The sequence below is a fragment of the Leucoraja erinacea genome, chromosome 2, assembly GCF_028641065.1.
Source record: "Leucoraja erinacea ecotype New England chromosome 2, Leri_hhj_1, whole genome shotgun sequence".
NCBI lineage: Eukaryota > Metazoa > Chordata > Chondrichthyes > Rajiformes > Rajidae > Leucoraja > Leucoraja erinaceus.
The window spans coordinates 123,226,655-123,249,058 of NC_073378.1; the positions used below are offsets into that span (position 1 = coordinate 123,226,655).

The following is a 22,404-nucleotide window of genomic DNA, read 5'->3' on the forward strand; positions in this document are numbered from 1 at the left end:
AATGAAGACGGCAAAGTAAAGGAACCTTGGGTGACCAATGAGGCTGCAAATTCAGTCAAAAAGAAAAAGGGAGTTTTAAGAGGATGGAATTAGACCGTCCCTTCGTGGAATTTAACAAAAGAAGGACTCAAGCAGGCAATTAGGATTTGGAGAATCGGTTTAAAGAAAATCCCAAAGGTTTTTACACCTACAGTACAAACACGAGGGTAACCAGGGAGAAGATATGACCACTCAAAAGGGAATTTGTACTTGGCGTCTGAGGATGTACGAACGATACTTTGTAAAGTAAAATTTGCATCTTTTTTCCACACAGGGGGAGGAAATGGAGGACAGTGAGATAAGTGTGGAGAGCGATAATATGCAAGGGCAGTCTGAGATGATTGGTGGATCTTAAAGAGCACTAAATCACCAGGATTTGACGGGATTTATCCCAGATTATTGAGAGGCGAGAGAGGACATAACAGGAGCCTCGACCATGATCTTTGCATCCTTGTTAGTCACTGGCAAGGTCCCGGAGGATCGGAGAGCAGCTACAATTGTTCCTTTATTTAAGAAGCAGAGAGAATGCAGGGAATTATCAGCCTCACGTCGGTGGTAGGGAGGCGAATGGAGAGGATACTTCGGGATAGAATTTACAATCAATTGGAGGAGAATTGATTAATTAGGGGGCAGTCAGCAAGGCCTTGTACAGGACATGGAGTTTATTTGAGCAGGTGACAAAGATGATCGGTGAAGGTTTATTGTCTACATGAATCTTCATGATAAAGTCTCCCATAGTAATCTGATCCAGAAGATTCCTCTTCTTCTTGCGTGTGGCGTGCACAGCCTAAAGTTGTAGGACAACTTGTTCTATTTGATCTTATTTGATTGGGTTGATTGCATTCGTCGAAACAGGACAGACCACGTGAAGGTTGCAACCTCCCAACCCATCCAGAAAATTAAGGTGCATGGGATTAACAGTGACTTGGTCGAATGGATTAGGAACTGTTTTACTGAGAGAAGACAGAGGATTGTGGTGGAAGGCTGGAGGTCTGTGAGCAGTGGAGCAGCACAGGGATCTGTGCTTGTTGTTTGTCATATATCTGAAGGATTGAATGTCAGCGTGAACGGGTTGGGTAGTAAATTTGTAGACAACACCAATATTGCTGGGGTCACAGACTGTGAGGATGGTATCAAGGCATACAGTGGGATGTAGATCAGCTACAGAAATGGGTGGAGTACCGGCAGGCGGTGTTTAATCCAAGCAAGTGCGAGGTGTTGCACTTTCGGTGGTCAAATGTAAGGGGAAAATATACAACTTATGGCATGACCCTCTACAGCATTGATGTATAAATGGACCTTAGGCACCAAGCCGATAGCTCCCTGAATGTGGCAACACGAGTAGATAGAATGGTGAAGAAGACATATGGTACGTGCAGGAAGGAACTGCAGACGCTGGTTTAAACCGAAGATAGACACAAAAAGCTGGAGTCTCAGGCAGCATTTCTGGAGAGAAGGAATGGGTGATGTTTCGGGTCGAGACCCCTCTTCAGACATTTGGTATGCTTGCCTTCATAGGTCAGAGCATTGAGTGTAAGAGTCAGGATGCCATGATACAGTTTATAGGACACTGGTTAGACCACATTTGGAATATTGTGTGCATTCTGGTCACACCATTCCAGGATGTGGAAGCTTTGAGTAGCGGGCAGAGGAGGTCTGCCATTATTTTGCCTAGATTAGTGGATATCAGTTACGGGGAGAACAGACAGAATTGGACTGTTTTTTCTGGAACTGCGGAGGTTGTGGGGAGACCTGATAGAAGGATATAAAATCAGGAGAGGCACAGATAGGGTAGACAATCAGAACCTTTTTCTCAGGGTGGAAAAATTGACTAGAGGGCATAGCTTTAAGGCAAGGGTCGGCATCCTTGTTCTGCATAGGGGCCGGGACGCATGTCTGTGAGCGGATGGTGGGCCACATCTATCACGTGTAGCCATGGATCCCGCCCCGGATGGCAGGCATCAAATCACGTGTTCACATAGATCCCGCCCCTTTGAGGTCGCCACCCGGAGCACTGACCCCTAGTTACGGGCACTCACGAACATTTCGTACCTACGGACTATTGCCTTGGCTCTGTCTTGAAGGTGGTGGTTCAAATACTCTCACTCACTCATCCACGGCCTATTGACGACCCTGATCCCGACAGTGAAGCCCAGACACAGAAGGTGCGCGGCCGTGCCGGCGGCTTTGCGCAGGATGCGGTACAGCCAGAGCTCGCCTCTGCTCAGCGCTCAGCAGCTCCACCATTGTGGCCGGCAGCGCAGGGGTCCTTGCGTCACTGCGCCTGGGTGTCGCGGCCTCGGGAGGTACCGGAGATGATGGAAGTCGGCTGACCGGATAACTACGGGAATAATAATACGCCTGTGGGCCGGATGATTTCTGGTTCTGGTTACGGGCCGCAGGTCGGACCCCTGCGGGGGCCGTTTAGATTGCCGATATCTTTACCCTGCGTTAAGTGTGAAAGTGGCAACGTGTTTTTTTTTTGGAAATGAAAATGTCAGATGGATGCACTGTGTAAACATGGGCAATATCTTGGACAGGGGGCACAGAGTGGATGGTGAGAAATTTTGCCTGGTAAAAAAAAAAAAAAAAAAATTGTACTGCCAGTCTTGAAAATTCGGTGGTCGAGTTCAGGCAGATACAATTGAATAAAGTTTATTTTTGGATAGCAATATGGATATGCATTTGGAACGGATATGCAGGGACGGAGGGATGGATCAAACATAGGGTAATAAGAGATGGTTTTAGCATCATATGTGGCACCGGCTGTGGGCCGATGACCCTGCTCTGCTGTTCTATGGTCTATGTTGAGTCTCCACAATTCTCTATGATAGGGAATTCAAAATATTCCGGAACCTTGATACTTTTGAGATTCAATATTTTTCCCCTGACTCGCAATCTGAAGAAGGGTCTCAACCCGGAACATCACCCATTCCTTCTCTCCGGAGATGCTGCCTGTCCCGCTGAGTTACTCCAGCATTTTGTGTCTATCTTCACAAACACATACTGTATCTTGTTTTATATGCTATCATGCCTTTTTGCCCAGATCCGTTTCTTTACTTTTCTCTAAATCTTTATGTCTTATCTAATTTTAGATTGCAATAATCTGTTGGAACACATTTGCAGAAAACAAACATTGCTACAAATCACATAACAGGATTATTTGGTACAAATGTTTGCCGGAAAATAGGGGTATTTGAATTCAAATATTCTGCTGTTCTAATAATTTGTTCTACACCTTCTCTATTTGGCTTCACCAGAAGAGAGACGTAAAATGCTGGAGTAAAGGGCCTGTCCCACTTGGGCGTTATTTACACGTCATTTACGTGACATCATTTACGCGTCATGACGCACAAGTCGTGACGGGTGCGTTACCAGCACATGGCGCGTGGTGAGATGTAGTGGCGTAGGCAGTAATGTGCGGTAGCGTGCGGGGCGCCCCAGGGTTTTGGGACTCTCAAAATCCTCACTCGCCACCTGCGTGACGTGCGAATGGCGCCCAAGTGAGACAGGCCCTTAACTCAGCGGGACAGGCAGCATCTCTGGGAGAAGGAATGGGTGACGGTTCGGGGCGGGACCCTTCACCAGGCCCTCTCTGAACTCTGGAGACACATGAGACTGCAGATGCTGGTATCTTCAGCATCTTAAAATTGGGGTCATGCCATGTCGGAACGCTACGACTTGAAATGGTCCGTCCATTTCACTCTATGGATGCTGACTGACCGAGAAGGACAAATGACAATCGTAAAACAATAAAATGAGGTTGAAAGGGTGACAGTACATCTGTTTATCTGCAATGGCGGCGGGGCTGAGCTATGTTTATTAATCTGTCTTTTGGAGGTGCATGATTTGTAATTGTTATAAGACCATTCTGAAGAAGGGAAAAAATGCTTAAGTGGGTGCAGCAGTAAACAACACATCAATGGGAGATTCTGCCGCTAAGGGCCAGATGGATCTTTGTTCACTGAGCAATCTGCTAGACTGTTCCCAGCGATCGCTGCATTTGACGCTCTTAAATAAAGATTGCCTTGCCTAATCTTTGTGGTGTGTTTTAACATTTTAGAAACATAGAAAATAGGTGCAGGAGTAGGCCATTCGGCCCCTCGAGCCAGCACCGCCATTCAATATGATCATGGCTGATCAACTAGAATCAGTACCCCATTCCTGCTTATTCCCCATATCCCTTGATTCCGTTAGCCCTAAGAGGCCCTGTACAACTGCGGAAAGACCTCCAATACTCAAATGATCTCCCTCCTTTTCCTAATCTGACACCATTCAGATATTAATCTACCTTCCTGTTCTTGCCATCAAACCTCACATTTATCCACGTTATACCGCATCTGCCATGCATCTGCCCATCCACTCAACCTATCCAAGTCACCCTGCAGCCTCATAGCATCCTCCTCGCAGCTCACACTGCCACCGAGCGTTGTGTCGTCCGCGAACTTGGAGATGCTACATTTAATTCCTTTGTCTAAATCGTTAGTGTATAATGTAAATAACTGGGGTTCCAGCAACGAGCCTTGTGGCAGCCCACATTTTCTTTACCACTGACCTGCAGTTCCTCCAGTAGTTTTGCTTTTTTTTTCTCCCCTCTCTAGCACTTCCTGTTCTCAGCCATCTCCATCACAAACCACAATTTAGATGTGTTTCCAAGCATGGAATGGTTTATTCAAACATAAAGCAGCCACCAAAGATGGAGAGATTCTGTTGCAATATCTCAGTAAACATGTCTCACTATTATAAAAACACATTATCAGAGATACAAACGCTTCAAATTGTTAAAGCAGTGTACCACCAAATTGGTTTATTTCCGTTAGAGACACTACATAGAAATAGGCCCATCGGCCCACCGAGTACTCGTCAACCATCGATCACCCACTCATACTGCTTCTGTCAGATACATTTTCTCATCCTCTCCATACACACTAGGGGCAATTTACAGAGGGCAGTTAACCTACAAACTCCCATGTCTTTGGGAGGAAACCGGAGCACATAGACGAAACCCACCCGGTCACAGGGAGAACGTGCAAACTCCACACAGACAGCACCCGAGTTCAGGATCAATCCCAGGTCTCTGGTGCTGTGTTGCAGCGGCTCTACCAGCTGTGCCAGCGTGCCGGATTATTTTTAAAATCAGAAACCTCTAAAAGGAATTGAAACCTCCAATCTGAAGCAAAAACAAAATAACAAATCTGTTGGTTCTGCTACAGTTTCTTTATGAGAAACACTGCTGCCAGTTTACAGTTGCAGTTTGCAAAGAAGTAGAAAACAATATTGTGTAGGAAGGAAGTGCAGATGCTAGGTACACAAAAAAACTGGAGAAACTCAGCGGGTGCAGCAGCATCTATGGAACGAAGGAAATAGGCAACGTTTCAGGCCGAAACCTTGCAGATGCTAGTTTACCCGACGAGGGACACAAAATGCTGGAGTAACTCAGCAGGACAGGCAGCATCTGCTGCCCTTGGGCAAAAGGTATTGCAGTATAAGGAGCAGAACGGCCAGGCTTTGCACCAGCTTCTTCCCCCAAGCCATCAGACTCTTGAATTCCATATAATGTGCCGCCACTATTATCTATTTTATCTTTTTATCCTTTTGTTATTTTATGTTGCACGGTGAGCCAGATGCAACGAAATTTCGTTCAGACTTGCATTTGTTGGTGTATTTTTGAATGACAATAAAGTATTTGATTGATTGATTGATTGATCGCTGGAGAGAAGGAATGGGTGACGTTTCGGGTCTTCAGACTGAGATCCTTCTTCAGACTGAGAGTCTGGGGAAGAGGGAGAGACAGGGATAAGGAAGGGTAAAGTGTGAAAACGAGACATCAAAAGAGATGAAGACCCAAGGAGCATGTAGAATAGATAATTGTTAGTCAGGAGAAGGTGAACAGAGATAAAATGTAACCGGGGACTGTCAGACTGGTCGGAGAACTGGGAAAGGGGAGGGATGGAGAGAGGGGGAAAGCAAGGGTTACTTGAAGTTAATATTCATACCGCTAGGGTGTAAGGTGCCCAAGCGAAATATAATCATATATTTTATTGTCATTGCACATAAGTGCAACGTGATTTGGGAATATGAGGTGCTGTTCCTCCATACTAGGTAAATTATCTGAATATATGGACATGGATTATTTTTTCCATCAATATATACAGGGAGCACATCAAAACTGTCATCCAATTTGAAACATGATAGAAACATGGTTTACACAATTCAAGTTTTAGCTTCAGAATGTATCTCTAAACTAAACTAAACTAAACTAAACTAAACAAAACATTCTCACCTCTGTCCCTCGAATGTCCTTGGGAATGTAGATTTCCTCGGTCATCTGGATAGTGAGTCCAAAATCTACCAGCACTGCCTTCGTTGACATGAGAACTATGTTGCTGGCTGTGAGAAAATGGCCAAACTGGAGATCATTCCATCATTCCTTTCATGGACCAACAGCTTTAAAGATTTGCCGCTATTCAAAAAATCGTAATTAAATGAAAGGCTTACGTTTAATGTCATGATGAATGACTTTTTTGGAATGCAGGAAGTCAAGGGCTTTGAGGACATGCTTGGTCAACCATATGATTTCGTATTCCTTCATTGGCCCACAGCTTTCCAATTTTTCCAAGACCGAGCCTCCCTCTCCAGCTTCCATGAAGAGGTGTATGGTCTTGTTCCAGAGTAAGGCACCGTACAATTCTGCAATGTTCTCGTGACGGAATCGTGCTTGAATTTTAATGTCGGCAGGCTTAAAGTATTCCACTGGTATCTTTGAATTGAAAAGAGAACGCATCATATAATTCATGAAATTAGATTTGCACGTGTAAGATTCATAGAAACAGAGAAAATAGGTGCAGGAGTAGGCCATTCGGCCCTTCGAGCCTGCACCGCCATTCAATATGATCATGGCTGATCATCCAACTCAGTATCCTGTACCTGCCTTCTCTCCATACCCCCTGATCCCTTTAGCCACAAGGGTCACATCTAACTCCCTCTTAAATATAGCCAATGAACTGGCCTCAACTACCTTCTGTGGCAGAGAGTTCCACAGATTCACCACTCTCTGTGTGAAAAATGTTTTTCTCATCTCGGTCCTAAAGGATTTCCCCTTTATCCTTAAATTGTGATCCCTTGTCCTGGACTTCCCCAACATCAGGGACAATCTAGCCTGTCCAACCCCTTAAGAATTTCATAGTGTCGTACAGCACAGAAACACGTTCTTCAGCCCAACTAGTCCAGGCCAACCAAGGTGCTCCTTCATCAAAACTAGTCCCTTTTGCCTGGGTTTGGCCCATATCCATCTAAACCTTTCCCATCCATATGCCTACCTGTCCAAATGTATTTTGTTTTTATTGTACCTGCCTCAACTACTTCACCTTCTCAAGACAGACACAAAATGCTGGAGTCACTCAGTGGGTCAGACAGCATCACTGGAAAAATAATGAGTGGGTGACGTTTCGGGGCGAGACTCTTCTTCAGACTGAGAGTCAGGGGAAAGTGAAACGAGAGATATAGATGGTGATGTAGAGAGATATAGAACAAATGAATGAAAGATATGCACGAACGTAACAATGATAAATGACATAGGCCATTGTTAGCTGTGGGCTAGATGAAAACGGGTTACAGACAATGAGACCCAACAAGGTGACTGAAATTGGTAAGAATTGGGTGGGGGACGGATGGAGAGAGAGGGGATGCAGGGGTTACTTGAAGTTAGAGAAATCTACATTCATACCACTGGGGTGTAAGCTGCTCAAGCAAAATATGAGGTGCTGTTCCTCCAATTTGCGTTTGGCCTCACTCTGACAAGGGAGGAGGCCCAGGACAGAAAGGTCAGTGTGGGAATGAGAAGGGGAATTAAAGTGTTTGGCAACCGGGAGATCAGGTAGGTCCTGGTGGACTGAGCGAAGGTGTTCAGCGAAATGATCGCCCAATCTACGTTTGGTCTCACCTATGCGTAAGAGTCCACACCTTGAACAATAGATACAGTAGATGGTGCAAGTGAACCTCTGCTTAACCCGTAAGGAGTGCCTGACTCATCTGACAGCTCATTCCATACACGCATTGCCCTCTGTGTGAAAACATCCTCTCACTTTAAACCTGTACCCTGTAGTTCATGCCCCCTACTCTGTGAAAAAGACTGTGAATTCACCCTATCTATTCTCCTCATGACCTTATACAACTCTATCGGATCACCCGTCAGTTTCCTACATGCCATGGAATAAAGTCCTGGCCTGCCCAATCTGTTCCTATCTATAGCTCAGGCCCTCAAGTCCTGGCAACATCCTTGTAAATCTTCTCTACACCCATTCCAGCTTAATGGCATCTTTCCTACCGCAGCGCGACCAAAGATGAGCACAATACTCGAAATGAGGCCATGTTAACCTTGTACACCTGTAATATAATGCCCAGACTCCTGTAGTCGATTCTCTGACTGACGAAAGCCAGCCAGCATGCTAAAAAGCCTTCCTCTCCACCATTACCAACCAACAAGACCACATTCAGGGAACTATGCATTAGTACTCATAAACCCCTTTACAGTACTTCCCAGAGCCCAACCGTTCACTGTGATTGTTCAACTCTGATTCAACTTCCCAAAATGGAACACCTCACATTTATCTGAATTAGCTATCCATTAGCTATTCTTCGCCCACCCTTGCCCAGCTGGTCAAGTCACATTGCAATTTCTGTTAGCCATCTTCTTTGTCTACAATACCACCTACCTTTAGTGTCCGCTGCACATTTACTAATCATGCTTTGTACATTCTCATCCAAATCATTGATATACTGTAAGTATCGAACAGCATTGGGCCCAGCACCAATCTCCCTGAGAGACAGATTTCGAGTGTGAAAAACAAACTTCCACTATCACAATCTGGTTCCTACTAGGAGTTAGTTAAGGGCCTGTTCCACTTTGCCATTTTTTCGGCGACTGCAAACGTCAGCGACTGACGCCTGTAGTTGCCCTAAAAACCGTCAAGTTGTACGACACTCCGCGTCACCGACACGTCAAGCTACGACACTCCCCGTCTCCCGCCTTCACAACACAAGAAGGTTACAACGAAGTATAATAATCACACTGGAAATGAACGTATCTACAATACATCTAAGGACCAATAACTTTAAGAAATAAATTGTTTATTTAACGTCAGTGTCACCGCGCGTCACTACATGCGTCACGCCACGTCACGTCACGCCCCGACAACCTCTTTTTAGGCTGTCGCCGAAAATGTCGCCGAAGTGGAACTGGCCCTTTAGTTCTTCCTGGATCATGAGATCTCATCTCACCTCCCAGAGCAGCCTACTACACGGAACTTTATCAAAGACCTTGCTGAAGTCCATGGAGACGATTTCTATGGTCCTGTCCTCAATCTTCATGTTACTACTTCAAAAAGCTCAATCAAATTCATGAGACACAATCTCCCACGAATTCCTTTTCTCCAGAGATGCTGTCTGACACGCTGAGTTACTTCAGTTTTCTGTGTCTATCTGGTTAAAACCAGCATCTGCAGTTCCTTCCTACATATCCCTAATAAGAGGAACAGATTGGGTAGATGCACAGAGTCTCTTGCCCAGAGTAGGTGAGTCGAGGACTAGAGAACCTCAGATTCAGATTCAGATTCAGATTCAATTTTAATTGTCATTGTCAGTGTACAGTACAGAGACAACGAAAAGCATTTAGCATCTCCCTGGAAGAGCGACATAGCAAACGATTTGAATAAACCTAGGTTTAAGGTGAAGGGGAAGCAATTTAAATGGAATCTGAGGGGTAACTTTTTCACACAAAGGGTGGTGGGTGTATGGAATGAGCTGCCAGAGGAGGTAGTTGAGGCTGGGACTCTCCCAGCATTTAAGAAACAATTAGACAGGTACATGGATAGGACAGGTTTGAAGGGATATGGGCCAAGCACGGGGAGGTGGGACTAGTGTAGCTGGGACATGTTGGCCGGATTGGGCAAGTTGGGCCAAAGGGCTTGGTTCCATGCTGTATCACTCTGTGACTCTATATGGACAGGTACATGGATAGGATTGGTTAAGAGGGATATGGGCCACATGCAGGCAGGAGACCCTAGTGCAGCTGGGATATGTTGGCCAGCGTGGGAAAGTTGGGCCGAAGAGCCTGTTTCCACACTGCGCCTTAATTTAGTTCAACAAAGAAACTGACAAGTTTCATCTGTGCATTAATTGCCTCATATTGTGTTTTGAATTGAATTCTGTCTTTACTTTGTGTACTAGTCATGTCTCTACTATTTATTTCATTCCCCTTACATGTTTTTCCTCTACCTGCTAAATTTTTGTAAGGTGTCCTTGAGACTCTTGAAAGGCGCCCATAAATAAAATGTATTATTATTATTATTAAGTTACTAAACCAAGTTACTAAATGACGTCCCAAAAAATATGCGGTGTCCTGGCCTCTATCAACACCTCGCCAGCACCATAATCACACACAGTACAGAGGCATGGCTAGTGGAGCTACTGCCTTATGGGCCTGTCCCACTTAGGTGATTTTTCAGGCGACTGTCATGTTGGAACACACACACATCGCTTCCTTCACCAGCCCGTTATGCAGGCAGGGGACAGGGCAAGCGGGGGGAGCGCTGTCTGAGTGAAATTCACACGGTGCAAAGCCAATGTGATACAGACACACACCGCGATGAACAGGAAGGTTGGCGCTGTAATTAAGACGGTGAAAGCACAGTGTACGGTAAGTCCTTTAAAAGAGGGGGGGAGAGGGGGGAGAAGGAGGGAGAAGGAGTGGAGACAACTTTTAAGAAGCCAGAGATACACGGCTGTGAAGTTCGGCGGACATTTAACATTACCGGTTGGTTATCCTTGGTTCTGAAAACTACTGTTTACCGTTTTTTTCCCCCCAATGAGCCAATGAAATTCACTGGTCAGCACCGGCTACAACCTACGAGAACCTTTGACCTCCTGGCAAACCACTAGGACCTCCTTGCGACCCAACTACGGCTCGAGAATTCTCGCTACTCGCCATGGCGGCTTCATTCTAGTCGCCGCTAATTTTTCAACATGTTGCAAAATTCGCGGCGACCATAATGAGGCCACGCCTAGTTCCCAGAACGTGGGAACTCCTCACGACCATGAAGGCGACTCCCCGGCAACCACCCGCGAACATGTGGCGACCATGTGACGACCACATAGTCTCCAGCAGTCGCATAAGTGGGTCAGGCCCATTACAGCGCCAGAGACCCGGTTTGATCCTGGTCTCGGGTATGGAGTTTGCACGTTCTTCCTCTGATCACATGGGTTTCATCCACGTGCTCCGGTTTCCTCCCACATCCCAAAGATTGGTAGGTTAATTGGCCGCAGTAATGTGCCCCGAGTGCGCAGGAAGTGAATACTCTACTGCAAGTATGCGTAGGTAATTCGCACTGTACAGTTATCCTGGATGATTCCGGTGGGCGGCGCGACTCACGTCGCAACGGCCCCTGCAGTCCGTCTGTCTTTTTGTTATTTTTTGTCCCGTTTTAATGTAGTTTTTATTTATTTTTTTGATGGGGATGTGTGTGTGTGTGTGTGTGTGGGGGGGGGAAACTTTTAAAATCTATCCCCTGCACGGAGAACCCGACCTTTTCCCTGTCGGGTCTCCGTTGTCGTTGGGGCTGCAACGTGTAGCGGCCTCCGCAGGAACGACCTGGGGCTCCAGTCGCGGAGCTGCGGACCTACTCACCATCATGGAGCTGGCCGAGTTCGGAGCGGGTGGAGCTGTGGTGGCGCGCTGCTGTGGCCCGACCCCCGGAGATTCGGAGGCTCCAACCGCAGGTCTGGTGGACAGTAATACTGGGAGCCCGCGGGTCCCTGCTGGGAGACCGCTTTTCGGGACTTCCGAAACGGCGACTTCACCTGCCCGAGTCGCGGGGTCGAGGAGTACCTGGAGCAGGGCGTAACATCACCCGGCGCGGCTTCAACGGCTGCGGGACTTTGCTAGCGCCCACCGGAGGCTCCAACAACAAGACCCGGAGCGCGGCCTTGCATTACCCGGCGCGGCGTTAAATGGCCGCGGGACAATTGCCATCGCCCGCCGGGGGCTTTGACTCTGACATTGGGAGGGGAATGGGGAGTGCAGGGGAGAGATAGGTTTTTTTGCCTTCCATCACAGCGAGGAGGAGATGCGCTGTGATGGATGTCTGCGTAAATTGTGTTGTGTCTTGGGTCTTTTTTTCTTGTGTGTATGGCTGTAGAAACAACATTTCATTTGAGCCTCTATGAGGTTCAAGTGACAAATAAATTGTTTTGTGTATTGTGTATGATATCCTACAGGTCACAGGTGGTTTAACGGTATATAACACACTTTGGTATAGGGCGGCACAGTGGTGCAGCGGTAGAGTTGCTGCCTTACAGTTCCAGAGACCCAGAATCGATCCTGAATAGGGATACTGTCTGTACGGAGTTAGTACATTCTTCCCGTGACCTGCGTGGGTTATCCCCGGTTTCCTCCCACACTCCAAAGACGTATAGGTTTGTAGGTTAATTGGCTTGGTATAAATGTAAATTGTCCCTAGTGTGTAGGATAGTGTTAATGTGTGTGGATCGCTGGTCGGCACGGACACGGTGATCAGAAGGGCATGTTTCCACGCTGTATCTCTAAACTAAACTAAACTAAACTAAACTCAACATTTCGGTCTTCAGGTTTAAGAAAGAACTGCAGATGCTGGAAGGTAGACAAAAATGCTGGAGAAACTCAGCGGGTGAGGCAGCATTTATGGAGTGAAGGAAATAGGCGACGTTTCGGACCGAAACCCTTCTTCAGACTGATGTGAGGGTGGGGGGCGGGAAGAAGAAAGGAAGAGGTGGAGCCAGTGGGCTGAGGGAGAGCTGATATGGGGAGGAGAAACCAGGAACTACCTGAAATTAGAGAAGTCAATGTTCATACCGCTGGGGTGCAGACTGCCCAAGCGAAATACGAGGCGCTGCTCCTCCAATTTGCGGTGGTCCTCACTCTGGCCATGGAGGAGGCCGAGGACAGAAAGGTCAGACTCGGAATAAGAGGGGGAGTTGAAGTGCTGAGCCACCGATCTTCAGATAGGTTTTATAATATAAATACACAAGAATTAGGAGTAGTAGGCCTTTGAGTCGCAGTACCTACTCCAAAATTCAACAACAGCTGATGCTCTGTCATTTTGTGGTATTCCTATCATCAGGCCGGAAACATTTACAGGAATATGGATCAAATGCTGGCAAAAGGAATAGCTCAGAATGCCAACGTAGTCTCGACATGGACAAAAAAGAAGGGTCACGACCCAAAACGTCACCTATCCCTTTTCTCCAGAGATACCGGACACAAAATGCTGGAGTAACTCAGCGGGGCAGGCAACATCTCTGGAGAGAAGGAATGGGTGATGCTATGGGTCGAGACCCTTCTTCAGACTTACTCTAAAAAAACTAAAACAAACATTCATCTCCAGAGATGCTGTCTGACCCGCTGAGTTACTCCAACATTTTGTGACCATTCTCGACGTGGACAAGCTAGGCTGAAGGGCATGTTTCCATTTTGTTTCTGCCTCTGTATCGTGTATGTGTTCTTGCATCATGTTTTGGCACAGACATTGTGAGGTGAAGGGCATGTTTAGAGATACAACGAGGAAACAGGCCCTTCGGCCCACCGAGTCCACACCAACTTGCAATCACTTGTCCAAGTTTATTAGTACAACTGGTGCTATCTTATACATTTGGGACAATTTAAAGAAGACATTTAACCTACAAACTTGCATGTCCTTGGGATGTGGAACCGGAGCACTCGGAGAACGTACAAACTCCGTACAGCCATAGTCAGGATGGAACCCAGGTCTCTGGCACTGTAAAGCAGCAACTCTACCACTGTGCTGCCCCTGTTCTTGTGCTGTACCGTTTTATGTTGTATAGCTCTGATTCTGTCACTCTAACCCTCGATTCCCAGAAATGTATAAATCTCGGTTTTAAATGAACTGAATGCATTGAGTCTTTGGGGTAGCGAATTTTACCTTTGCATCATGCTCTGCATGAAACTATTTCTCCTTGCGCCAGTCTTAAATGGCTTACCCCTTGATCTTAGACTATTTCCTGGTTGTAAACCTCTCATTCAAGGAGACGTCCTCCCTGTATCCCTCCCATTTGAGCCCTGTATGAATTATGTAATACTTCAAGAGGAGGTTAATAAGAGTTTATAAACTATAGAAAATAGAGAGCGGGGCCACTTTGTAAGAAACACTTCTGTATTCCTTCACCGAATCAAACAGGAACACAGGGTGACTTTAATACGTTTGTGCCTGATGTATTGGATTGCGGGTGCACACAAATGTCAGAAGCCTGAGAGGAACGCAGGCAGACCTTCCGCAAAAGCTTCTTTGATGCCAAATAGCTTTCAAACGTATTGCAACTTTAAAGATTATGAAGAGAATGAACAAAATCTGACACAGGCTGAATGTTAACCCTGGCGAGAGGGTTCACATTTAAATGCAACAGTAAAGAGGAACAAAGGGAAGTCACATGGAATTATTTCTACACAAAGAGCCATGATGCAAATTCCAGGAACAGGCGACTAAAATGAACAACACAAATGATTTAGGAGAATCCCACTTGTTTCTTTTTACCAAGAAGAGGGATTGTGAGATATGATGATGAGCTGAACAGATGATGTCCAGAGTGTTTTATTGTCATATGTCCCAGATAGAACAATGATATCATGCGGTGCTGGCTCGATGGAACTTATAGAAACTTACAAAATTCTTAAGGGGTTGGACAGGCTAGATGCAGGAAGATGGTTCCCGATGTTAGGGAAGTCCAGGAAAAGGGGTCACAGCTTAAGGATAAGGGGGAAATCCTTTAAAACCGAGATGAGAAGAACTTTTTTCACACAGAGAGTGGTGAACCTCTGGAACTCTCTGCCACAGAGGGTAGTTGAGGCCAGTTAATTGGCTATATTTAAGAGGGAGTTAGATGTGGCCTTGTGGCTAAGGGGGTCAGGGGGTATGGAGAGAAGGCAGGTACGAGATACTGAGTTGGATGATCAGCCATGATCATATTGAATGGCGGTGCAGGCTCGAAGGGCCGAATGGCCTACTCCTGCACCTAATTTCTTTGTTTCTATGTGGGCCGAATGGCCTCCTCCTGCACCTATTTTCTATGATATTCTTACTGATGTTGAGACTGAGCAAAGTTGAATTGGCCATAAATTATCAATTTACTTGTGCACTAGTTTAGTTTAGTCCAGTTTAGTTTAGAGATACAGCGCAGAAACAGGCCCTTCGGCCCACCGAGTCCGCACCGACCAGCGATCCCCACATTAACACTACCCTACACACACTGGGGACAATTTACATGTATTCCAAGCCAATTAATCTACAAACCTGTACGTCTTTGGAGTGTGGGAGAAAACAAAAGATCTTGTAGAAAACCCACGCGGTCATGGGAAGAATGTACAAACTCCATACAGACAGTACCCGTAGTCGGGATCGAACCCGCGCCTCTGGCGCTGTACGGCAGCAACTCTACCGCTGCGCCATACTATTGTGGTTTGTATAAATACTTAGTGTTTTCAAAAGTTACATTTTTTTAAGTAAGTGCATTTCCGTAAACGAAGATGTGCGCTACTTACCAGTTTGCACGCCATTCGTTTTTTTGTCGTCTTATCCTGTGCAAGGTGGCACTTTCCAAAAGTACCTCGAGGAATGTAGCCAGGCCCGATATTTCTATGGGCAAATTTCCAAGGAAACAAGGAAAATTCGGCGTTGACTCCATAATGTCCATTGTTGATATTTATATCACTCTGTTCAACAGAAGAACAGATAAGTCAACACTGCAGATGGCCATTCTCATTTTGCTATTAGTGAGAACGTGCTGTGTGAAAAAATCAGCTGCAGAGTTCCTCACTTTGCTACACTGATTGTGCTTCCATTGTTAAAGACTTTTACATGAAAGGGATGTTAATTAAAATAACATACAAATGCACATCTTTGTTTATTTTGATAACAATCAAAAAAGGACACTAAGAAAAATAATTCAGCTTAATGTCAACAACCCATTACTTAATGTCTGAAGAAGGGTCTCGACCTGACACGTCACCCATTCCTTCCCTCCATAGATGCTGCCTGTCCCACTGAGTTACTCCAGCTTTTTGTGTCAATCCCATTATTAAATGGATACAATGCATTCACTATTCATTAGCACATCAGTGGGTTTAGAATGTATTCAAAATTACTTTACGACACAAAATATTTTCTCTTGTCTCTGAAACAGTGACAGTGTTTGATAGAGCAATGATCTGCTAGTAGAGATGCCATTCTCGAGATGAGACAAAGCATCTCACAATATCTAATTAATATCCAGGCCAACACTTGAATTGCCATGGCTAGAATAGTACTTGATGGGCGGCAAGGATAGGGTTGGGCCGAACGGCCGGCTTCTGAGCTGTATGACTCTGTCCCCCCTCTCCCATCGGACAAAAGGTGGAGAAATGTGAAAATGCACACCTCCGGATTCAGGGACAGTTTCTTCCCAGCTGTTAGCAGGCCACCCTACAACAACTAGAGAGCAAGCAGTCTGAACTACTATCTACCTCGAAGATAGATACAAAATGCTGGAGTAACTCAGCGCCAACTGTCTACCTCATTGGAGGCCATCGGACTATCTTTAATGGACTTTATCTTGCACCAAACGTTATTCACATTATTCTCATTATCATGTGCACTGTGGATCAAAGATCCTATAGCAAGCAAGATAGATCACTCGATGAAAAAGACGTAGTACGGTCATGGGCAGATTCATGGGTAACTTTAGGCCCCATTTCTGTAACCGGCTTCCGTCTCCGCACCAAAGATCCCATAGTGGAGTAAAGATACTAGTGCGGAGACGGAAGCTGGTTATGGAAACATCCTCGTAAAAATAAAAGTTATTTGGTAAAAAAATCTTCTCCTCATTTTCAGAATGATAATTTATTAACACAGACTGTTCCCCCGCAACATTGATTACACTGCGAGTCGGGTCGGTTCGGGTCGGGTTACTGCAATGGATGATAAAAAGGCCCACGTTCCGCTCCATTGCATACTACATGTCAGCCCATTGCATTTAGCAGGAGTGGTCTATATTGCTCCGCTATAGGATCTTTGCTGTGGATGGCATGATTGTAATCATGTACTGTCTTTCTACTATAGGGAGTGGTATCTGTAATCCGGGTTGGGTCCAAACTTGGACGACTTGAACCAGAGTCGGAATTGGAATCTGAAGAAGGGTCTTGACCCAAAACGTCACCTATTCCTTTTCTCCAGAGATTCTGCCTGATCTGCTGAGTTACTCCAGTTTTTGTGTGTGTCTTCTGTTATTTTTCTGCCGACTGGTTGGCAGGCAACAAAGGCTTTTCACTGCACCCTGGTCAATATGACAATAAACTAAACTGAAACTCTTCAGATGGAGGTGAAAGCCCCTAGAGTACTGTCAGCATTAGTGCAAGGAATTTCCCCATGAAAACAAATAATCCCCGTGAGAACATATCTAAACTAAATGTACTAAACTACAACCAAACTACCACATGGGCTGAAACTACTGATTTAGAAAACAGATCATCTGGGTGATTTAGCCATCTGTGCAAAGTTGCCACCATGTCACAATAATAACCACCCTTCAAAAAATGCGTACTTGGCTTGTGCAATTTTGCTTGGGCAGCTTACAACCCAGTGGTATCAATATTGATTTCTCTAACTTCAAGTAACCCTTGCATCCCCACCTCTCTCCGTTACCCCCCCCCCCCCCCCCCCCCCCCCCCCCCCCCCCCCCGTACCAGCTTCAAAGTCGTCTTGTTGAGCCTCATTGTCTGTAACTCGTTTTCACCCAGCCCACAGCTAACGATGGCCTGTTTGACAATAGACAATAGGCAATAGGTGCAGGAGGCCATTCGGCCCTTCGAGCCAGCACCGCCATTCAATGTGATCATGGCTGATCATCCCCAATCTGCCTTCTCCCCATATCCCCTGACTCCGTTATTTTTAAGAGCCCTATCTAGCTCTTTCTTGAAAGCATCCAGAGAAAATACCTCCACCGCCCTCTGAGGCAGAGAATTCCACAGACTCACCACTCTATGTGAGAAAAAGTGTTTCCTCATCTCTGTTCTAAATGGCTTACTCCTTATTCTTAAACTGTGACCCCTGGTTCTGGACTCCCCCTGCTTTATTATTGTTACTTTTTTTGCATATGGCTTTCATTCATTTGTTCTATATCTCCCCACATCACCGTCTATATCTCTCGTTTCCCTTTCCCCTGACTCTCAGTCTGAAGAAGGGTCTCGACCCAAAACGTCACCCATTCCATCTCTCCAGGGATGCTGTCTGACCCGCTGAGTTACTCCAGTTTTTTGTGTCTATGTTCAGTTTAAATCAGCATCTGCAGTTCATTCCTACATAGTTGGCTACAAGTGCATTGGAAAGCATTTTATTAAAATATATTTACACTATATTAGTGTTATTTAACACTATATTAAAAACCATTTAATTAGGACTTCCACCTTTAAGGGTTACTAAAGGTCACTTAGTAAGCAGTTCTTTAACATATAAAAATGTATAATATATGAAAATGAAGATAGACCAATTCCTTCACTCCAGAGATGTTGCCTGTCCTGCTGAGTTACATAGACACATACACAATAGGTGCAAGAGTGGCAATTCGGCCCTTCGAGCTAGCACCATCATTCAATGTGATCATGACTGATCATCCACAATCAGTACCCTGTTCCTGCCTTCTCCCCATATTCCTTGATTCCTCTAGCCCTAAGACCTCTATCCAACTCTCTTTTGAATGCATCCAGTGAATTGGCCTCCACTGCCTTCTGAGGCAAAGAATTCCACAACTTCACAGCTCTCGCGTGAAAAAGTTTTTCCTCATCTCAGTTCTAAACGGCCTACCCCTGATTCTTAAACTGTGCCCCTGGTTCTGGACTCCCCCAACATCGGGAACATGTTTCCTGCATCTACCCTGTCCAATACTATAATCATTTCATATGTTTCTATAAGATCCCTTCTCTTCCTTCTAAATTCCAGTGAATACAAGCCCAGTCGCTCCATTATTTCATCATATGACAGTCCCTTCATCCCGGGAATTAACCTGGTGTACTGAAGCTGCAAGAATGTCCTTCCTCAAATTAGTTACTCCAGCATGTTACGCCTAACTTCGATGTAAACCAGCACCTGCAGTTCCTTCCAACACATATTTGAAAACGATGTTCTCTAGTTAAGAATGCGTGGGGAGGAGCCGCAGACGCTGGTTTAAACCGAAGATAGAGACAAAAAGCTGGAGTAACTTAGCGGGACAGGCAGAGAAGGAATGGGTCGAGACCTTTCATCAGACTGAGAGTCAAGGGGAGTTTGAAGATTCGTCACCTTATTTAGTATGACTCCTGCCTCGTAGTCCGTGTCCGGCGTGAATCTATGGTTAGTGCTGGAGACCTGGTTGGCGAAGTTGAGTAAATCGTCCACCGAGCCGTATGTGACGGTGGCGAGCAAGCTGGGCTGCCGGCGACCCACGTCTCTCTCCTGCGGCGGTGGTGTTGGTGGTGGCGGCGGCGGCTCTTCAGCGCTGTGGCCGTACAGAGCCGTCCCGTCCCCCAGCGGGTACAACACCTCCAGCGCCTCCATCATGTCGCCCATCCGCTCCAGCAGCAGCTCCAAGCTCGCCTCCTCGATGCTCTCGCTCAGCAGGGAATCCATCGCCTCCTCTCGCACCGCGGGGTCTGTGCGGGACGGTAGGAGGTGGCGGTCACCATCGGCTCGGCGAGGCTGCATTCATCACGGCGTCTGTAACCATCCTCCGTGGTTCCCCCCGGGGCGAGTGAGAGAGACTGTACTTCGTGACGAGCTGGGATACCTCGGCTCTCAGTCAAACTGGGCGGCGCTGCCAGGCTGGTTTCAGTACGTGAAAACTTGAACTGGGGGCGGAGAATAGGGATTCCCCCAGATCTGATAGGCACGGAAATATCACAACGTTATTCATCAATATTTGGCTCTCCACCCATTCCTTCTCTCCAGGGATGCTGCCTGACCCCGCTGAGTTACTCTAGCTTTTTTGGGGGTCTGCCGTCAACGATTAAACAAATTTTTTTAAAGCACATTTCCTGCTCTGAACGGTTAGATCACATGGGATACAATGACAGATTAGTTTAAACCGAAGATAGACGCAAAAAACTGGAGTAACTCAGTGGGACAGGCAGCATCTCTGGAGACAAGGAATGGGTGACATTTCGGGTCGAGACCCTTCTTCAGACTTTCGGTTAGTTTAGTTTCATTTAGAGATACAGCGCGGAAACAGGCCACTCGGCCCACCGAGACAAGTTATAGTAGAATTAGGCCGATCGGCCCATCGAGTCTGCTCCGCCATTTAATCATGATCTCTGCCTCCTAACCCGATTTCCTGCCTTCTTCCCATAACCCTTGACAAGAACTTGTTTATCTCTGCCTTTAAAAATATCCACTGACTTGGCCTCTGTGGCAATGGGTTCCACAGATTAACTACCCTCTGTCTGAAGAAGTTCCTCCTCAGTTTTTCTGAGGCTATGACCTCTGGTCCGAGACTCTCCCACCATTGGAAACATCTATTTCCACATGCACTCTATCTATGCCTTTCATTATTCTGGTCTATGCTGACCTGCAATCCCTGCATACAAATACTATCCCCACACACTCGGGACAATTTACAATTTTACCAAAGCCAATTAGCCTACAATCCTGTACATTTTTATAAGTGTGGGAGGAAACCCGAGCACCCGGAGAAAACCCATGCAGGTCACGTGAAGAACGTGCAAACTCTGCACATACAGCATCGTAGTCAGGATCGAACCAGGTTCTCTGCAGCAATGCTACCGCTGTGCCACTCTGATGCAATTGAACCCATAGCTGAGTGGATAGAAAATTGGCTTCATGGAAGGAAGCAGAGGGTGATGGTAGAAGGTTGCTTTTCGGACTGGAGGCCTGTGACTAGTGGTGTGGTGCTGGGCCCATTACTGTTTGTTATCTATATCAATGATTTAGATGAGAATCTACATGGCAATAGTAGCAAGTTTGCAGATGACACAAAAGTGGGTGATTTGGCAGATGTTGAAGATGGCTGTCAATAAAATGCAGCAGGATCTTGATCAATTTGCCAGGTGGGCTGAGGAATGGTTGATGGAATTTAATACAGAGAAATGTGAGGTGTTTCATCTTGGAAAGTCTAACCTGGGCAGGACCTATACAGTGAATGATAGAGCTTTAGGGAGTGTTGGCGAGCAGATCTAGGAGTGCAGGTGCATGGTTCCTCGAAAGTGTCATTGGTTGATCAAGAAGGCTTTTGGCACATTGGTCTTCATCAGTCAGAGTATTGAGTATAGTTGGGAGGTCAAGTTGCAGTTTTAGAAGATGTTGGGTGAGGCCGCATTTTGCGTATTGTGTTCAGTTCTGGGCACAATGTTATAGGAAAAATGTTGTCAAGCTGGAAAGAGCACAGACAAGATTTACGAGGATGTTGCCAAGACTCAAGGGCCTGAGCTATAGGGGGAGGTTGAGCAGGCTGGGACTATTTCTTGGAGCGCAGGAGGATATAGAGGTGTACAAAATCATGAGAGGAAAAGATCGGGTAGATGTAGAGAGTCTCTTGTCCAGATTAGGTGAATCTGGAAGCAGAGGACATAGGTCTAAGGTGAGGGGTGGGGGGAGAGATTTAAACGGAACATGAGGGGAAACTTTCACACAAAGGGTGACAAAAAATGCTGGAGTAACTCAGCGGGACAGGCAGAAACTCTGTAGAGAAGGAATGGGTGACGTTTCGGGTCGAGACCTTTCTTCAGACAAAAGGTAGTGGGTGTATGGAACGAGCCGCTGGAGGAGGTAGTTGAGTCAGGGACTATCGCAACATTTAAGAAATATTTAGACAGGTACGTGGATAGGACAGGTTAAGAGGGATATGGGCCGACCACAGGCAGGTGGGACTAGTGTAGATGGGACATGTTGGCTGGTGTGGCAAAGTTGGGCTGAAAGGCCTGTTTCCACACTGTGTCACTCTATGATTCTTTTGACAAACATTTGCAGAAATCCCATTGTATTAATCCAATCATATTGAATCCTATAGTGTATTGTGTCTTTTTTCTTCCTTTTTTATTTTATATGGATGTATGGAAATGTTTTTTTTTCCTCTGTAAAAATCACTATGGCTTCGATCATGATTAGATTTAAAATTGCTATATAAATAAAAAATGCTTACTTACTAAATTTAGACGGCCCTAAACTTCTTCAGAGGGATATGAGGATCTTGTAACACGTCGTGTACACGAATGTATTGATCCTCACTTTACAAAGCGACCGTATAAAGCCGCTCATCTATTTTGAAATACAGTCATGAACGAAATGAGTGTGGAAAGAG

The 22,404-nt window shown here is 45.9% G+C and overlaps 1 protein-coding gene across 1 annotated transcript in view; it reads right to left on the reverse strand.

Moving 5' to 3' along the window:
• map3k8 (mitogen-activated protein kinase kinase kinase 8) overlaps positions 1-19,963 on the reverse strand; it is a 43,243-nt gene extending 23,280 nt beyond the window's left edge. Inside the window, exons 1-4 of the mRNA XM_055664987.1 lie at positions 19,395-19,963; positions 15,626-15,796; positions 6,538-6,799; positions 6,323-6,429 (exon numbers count right to left, since the gene is read on the reverse strand). Of these exons, the coding sequence (XP_055520962.1) occupies positions 6,323-6,429; positions 6,538-6,799; positions 15,626-15,796; positions 19,395-19,796 (942 nt within the window). The 5' untranslated portion in view covers positions 19,797-19,963. The remainder of the gene's footprint in view (positions 1-6,322; positions 6,430-6,537; positions 6,800-15,625; positions 15,797-19,394) is intronic.
• Positions 19,964-22,404: the final 2,441 nt, after the last annotated feature.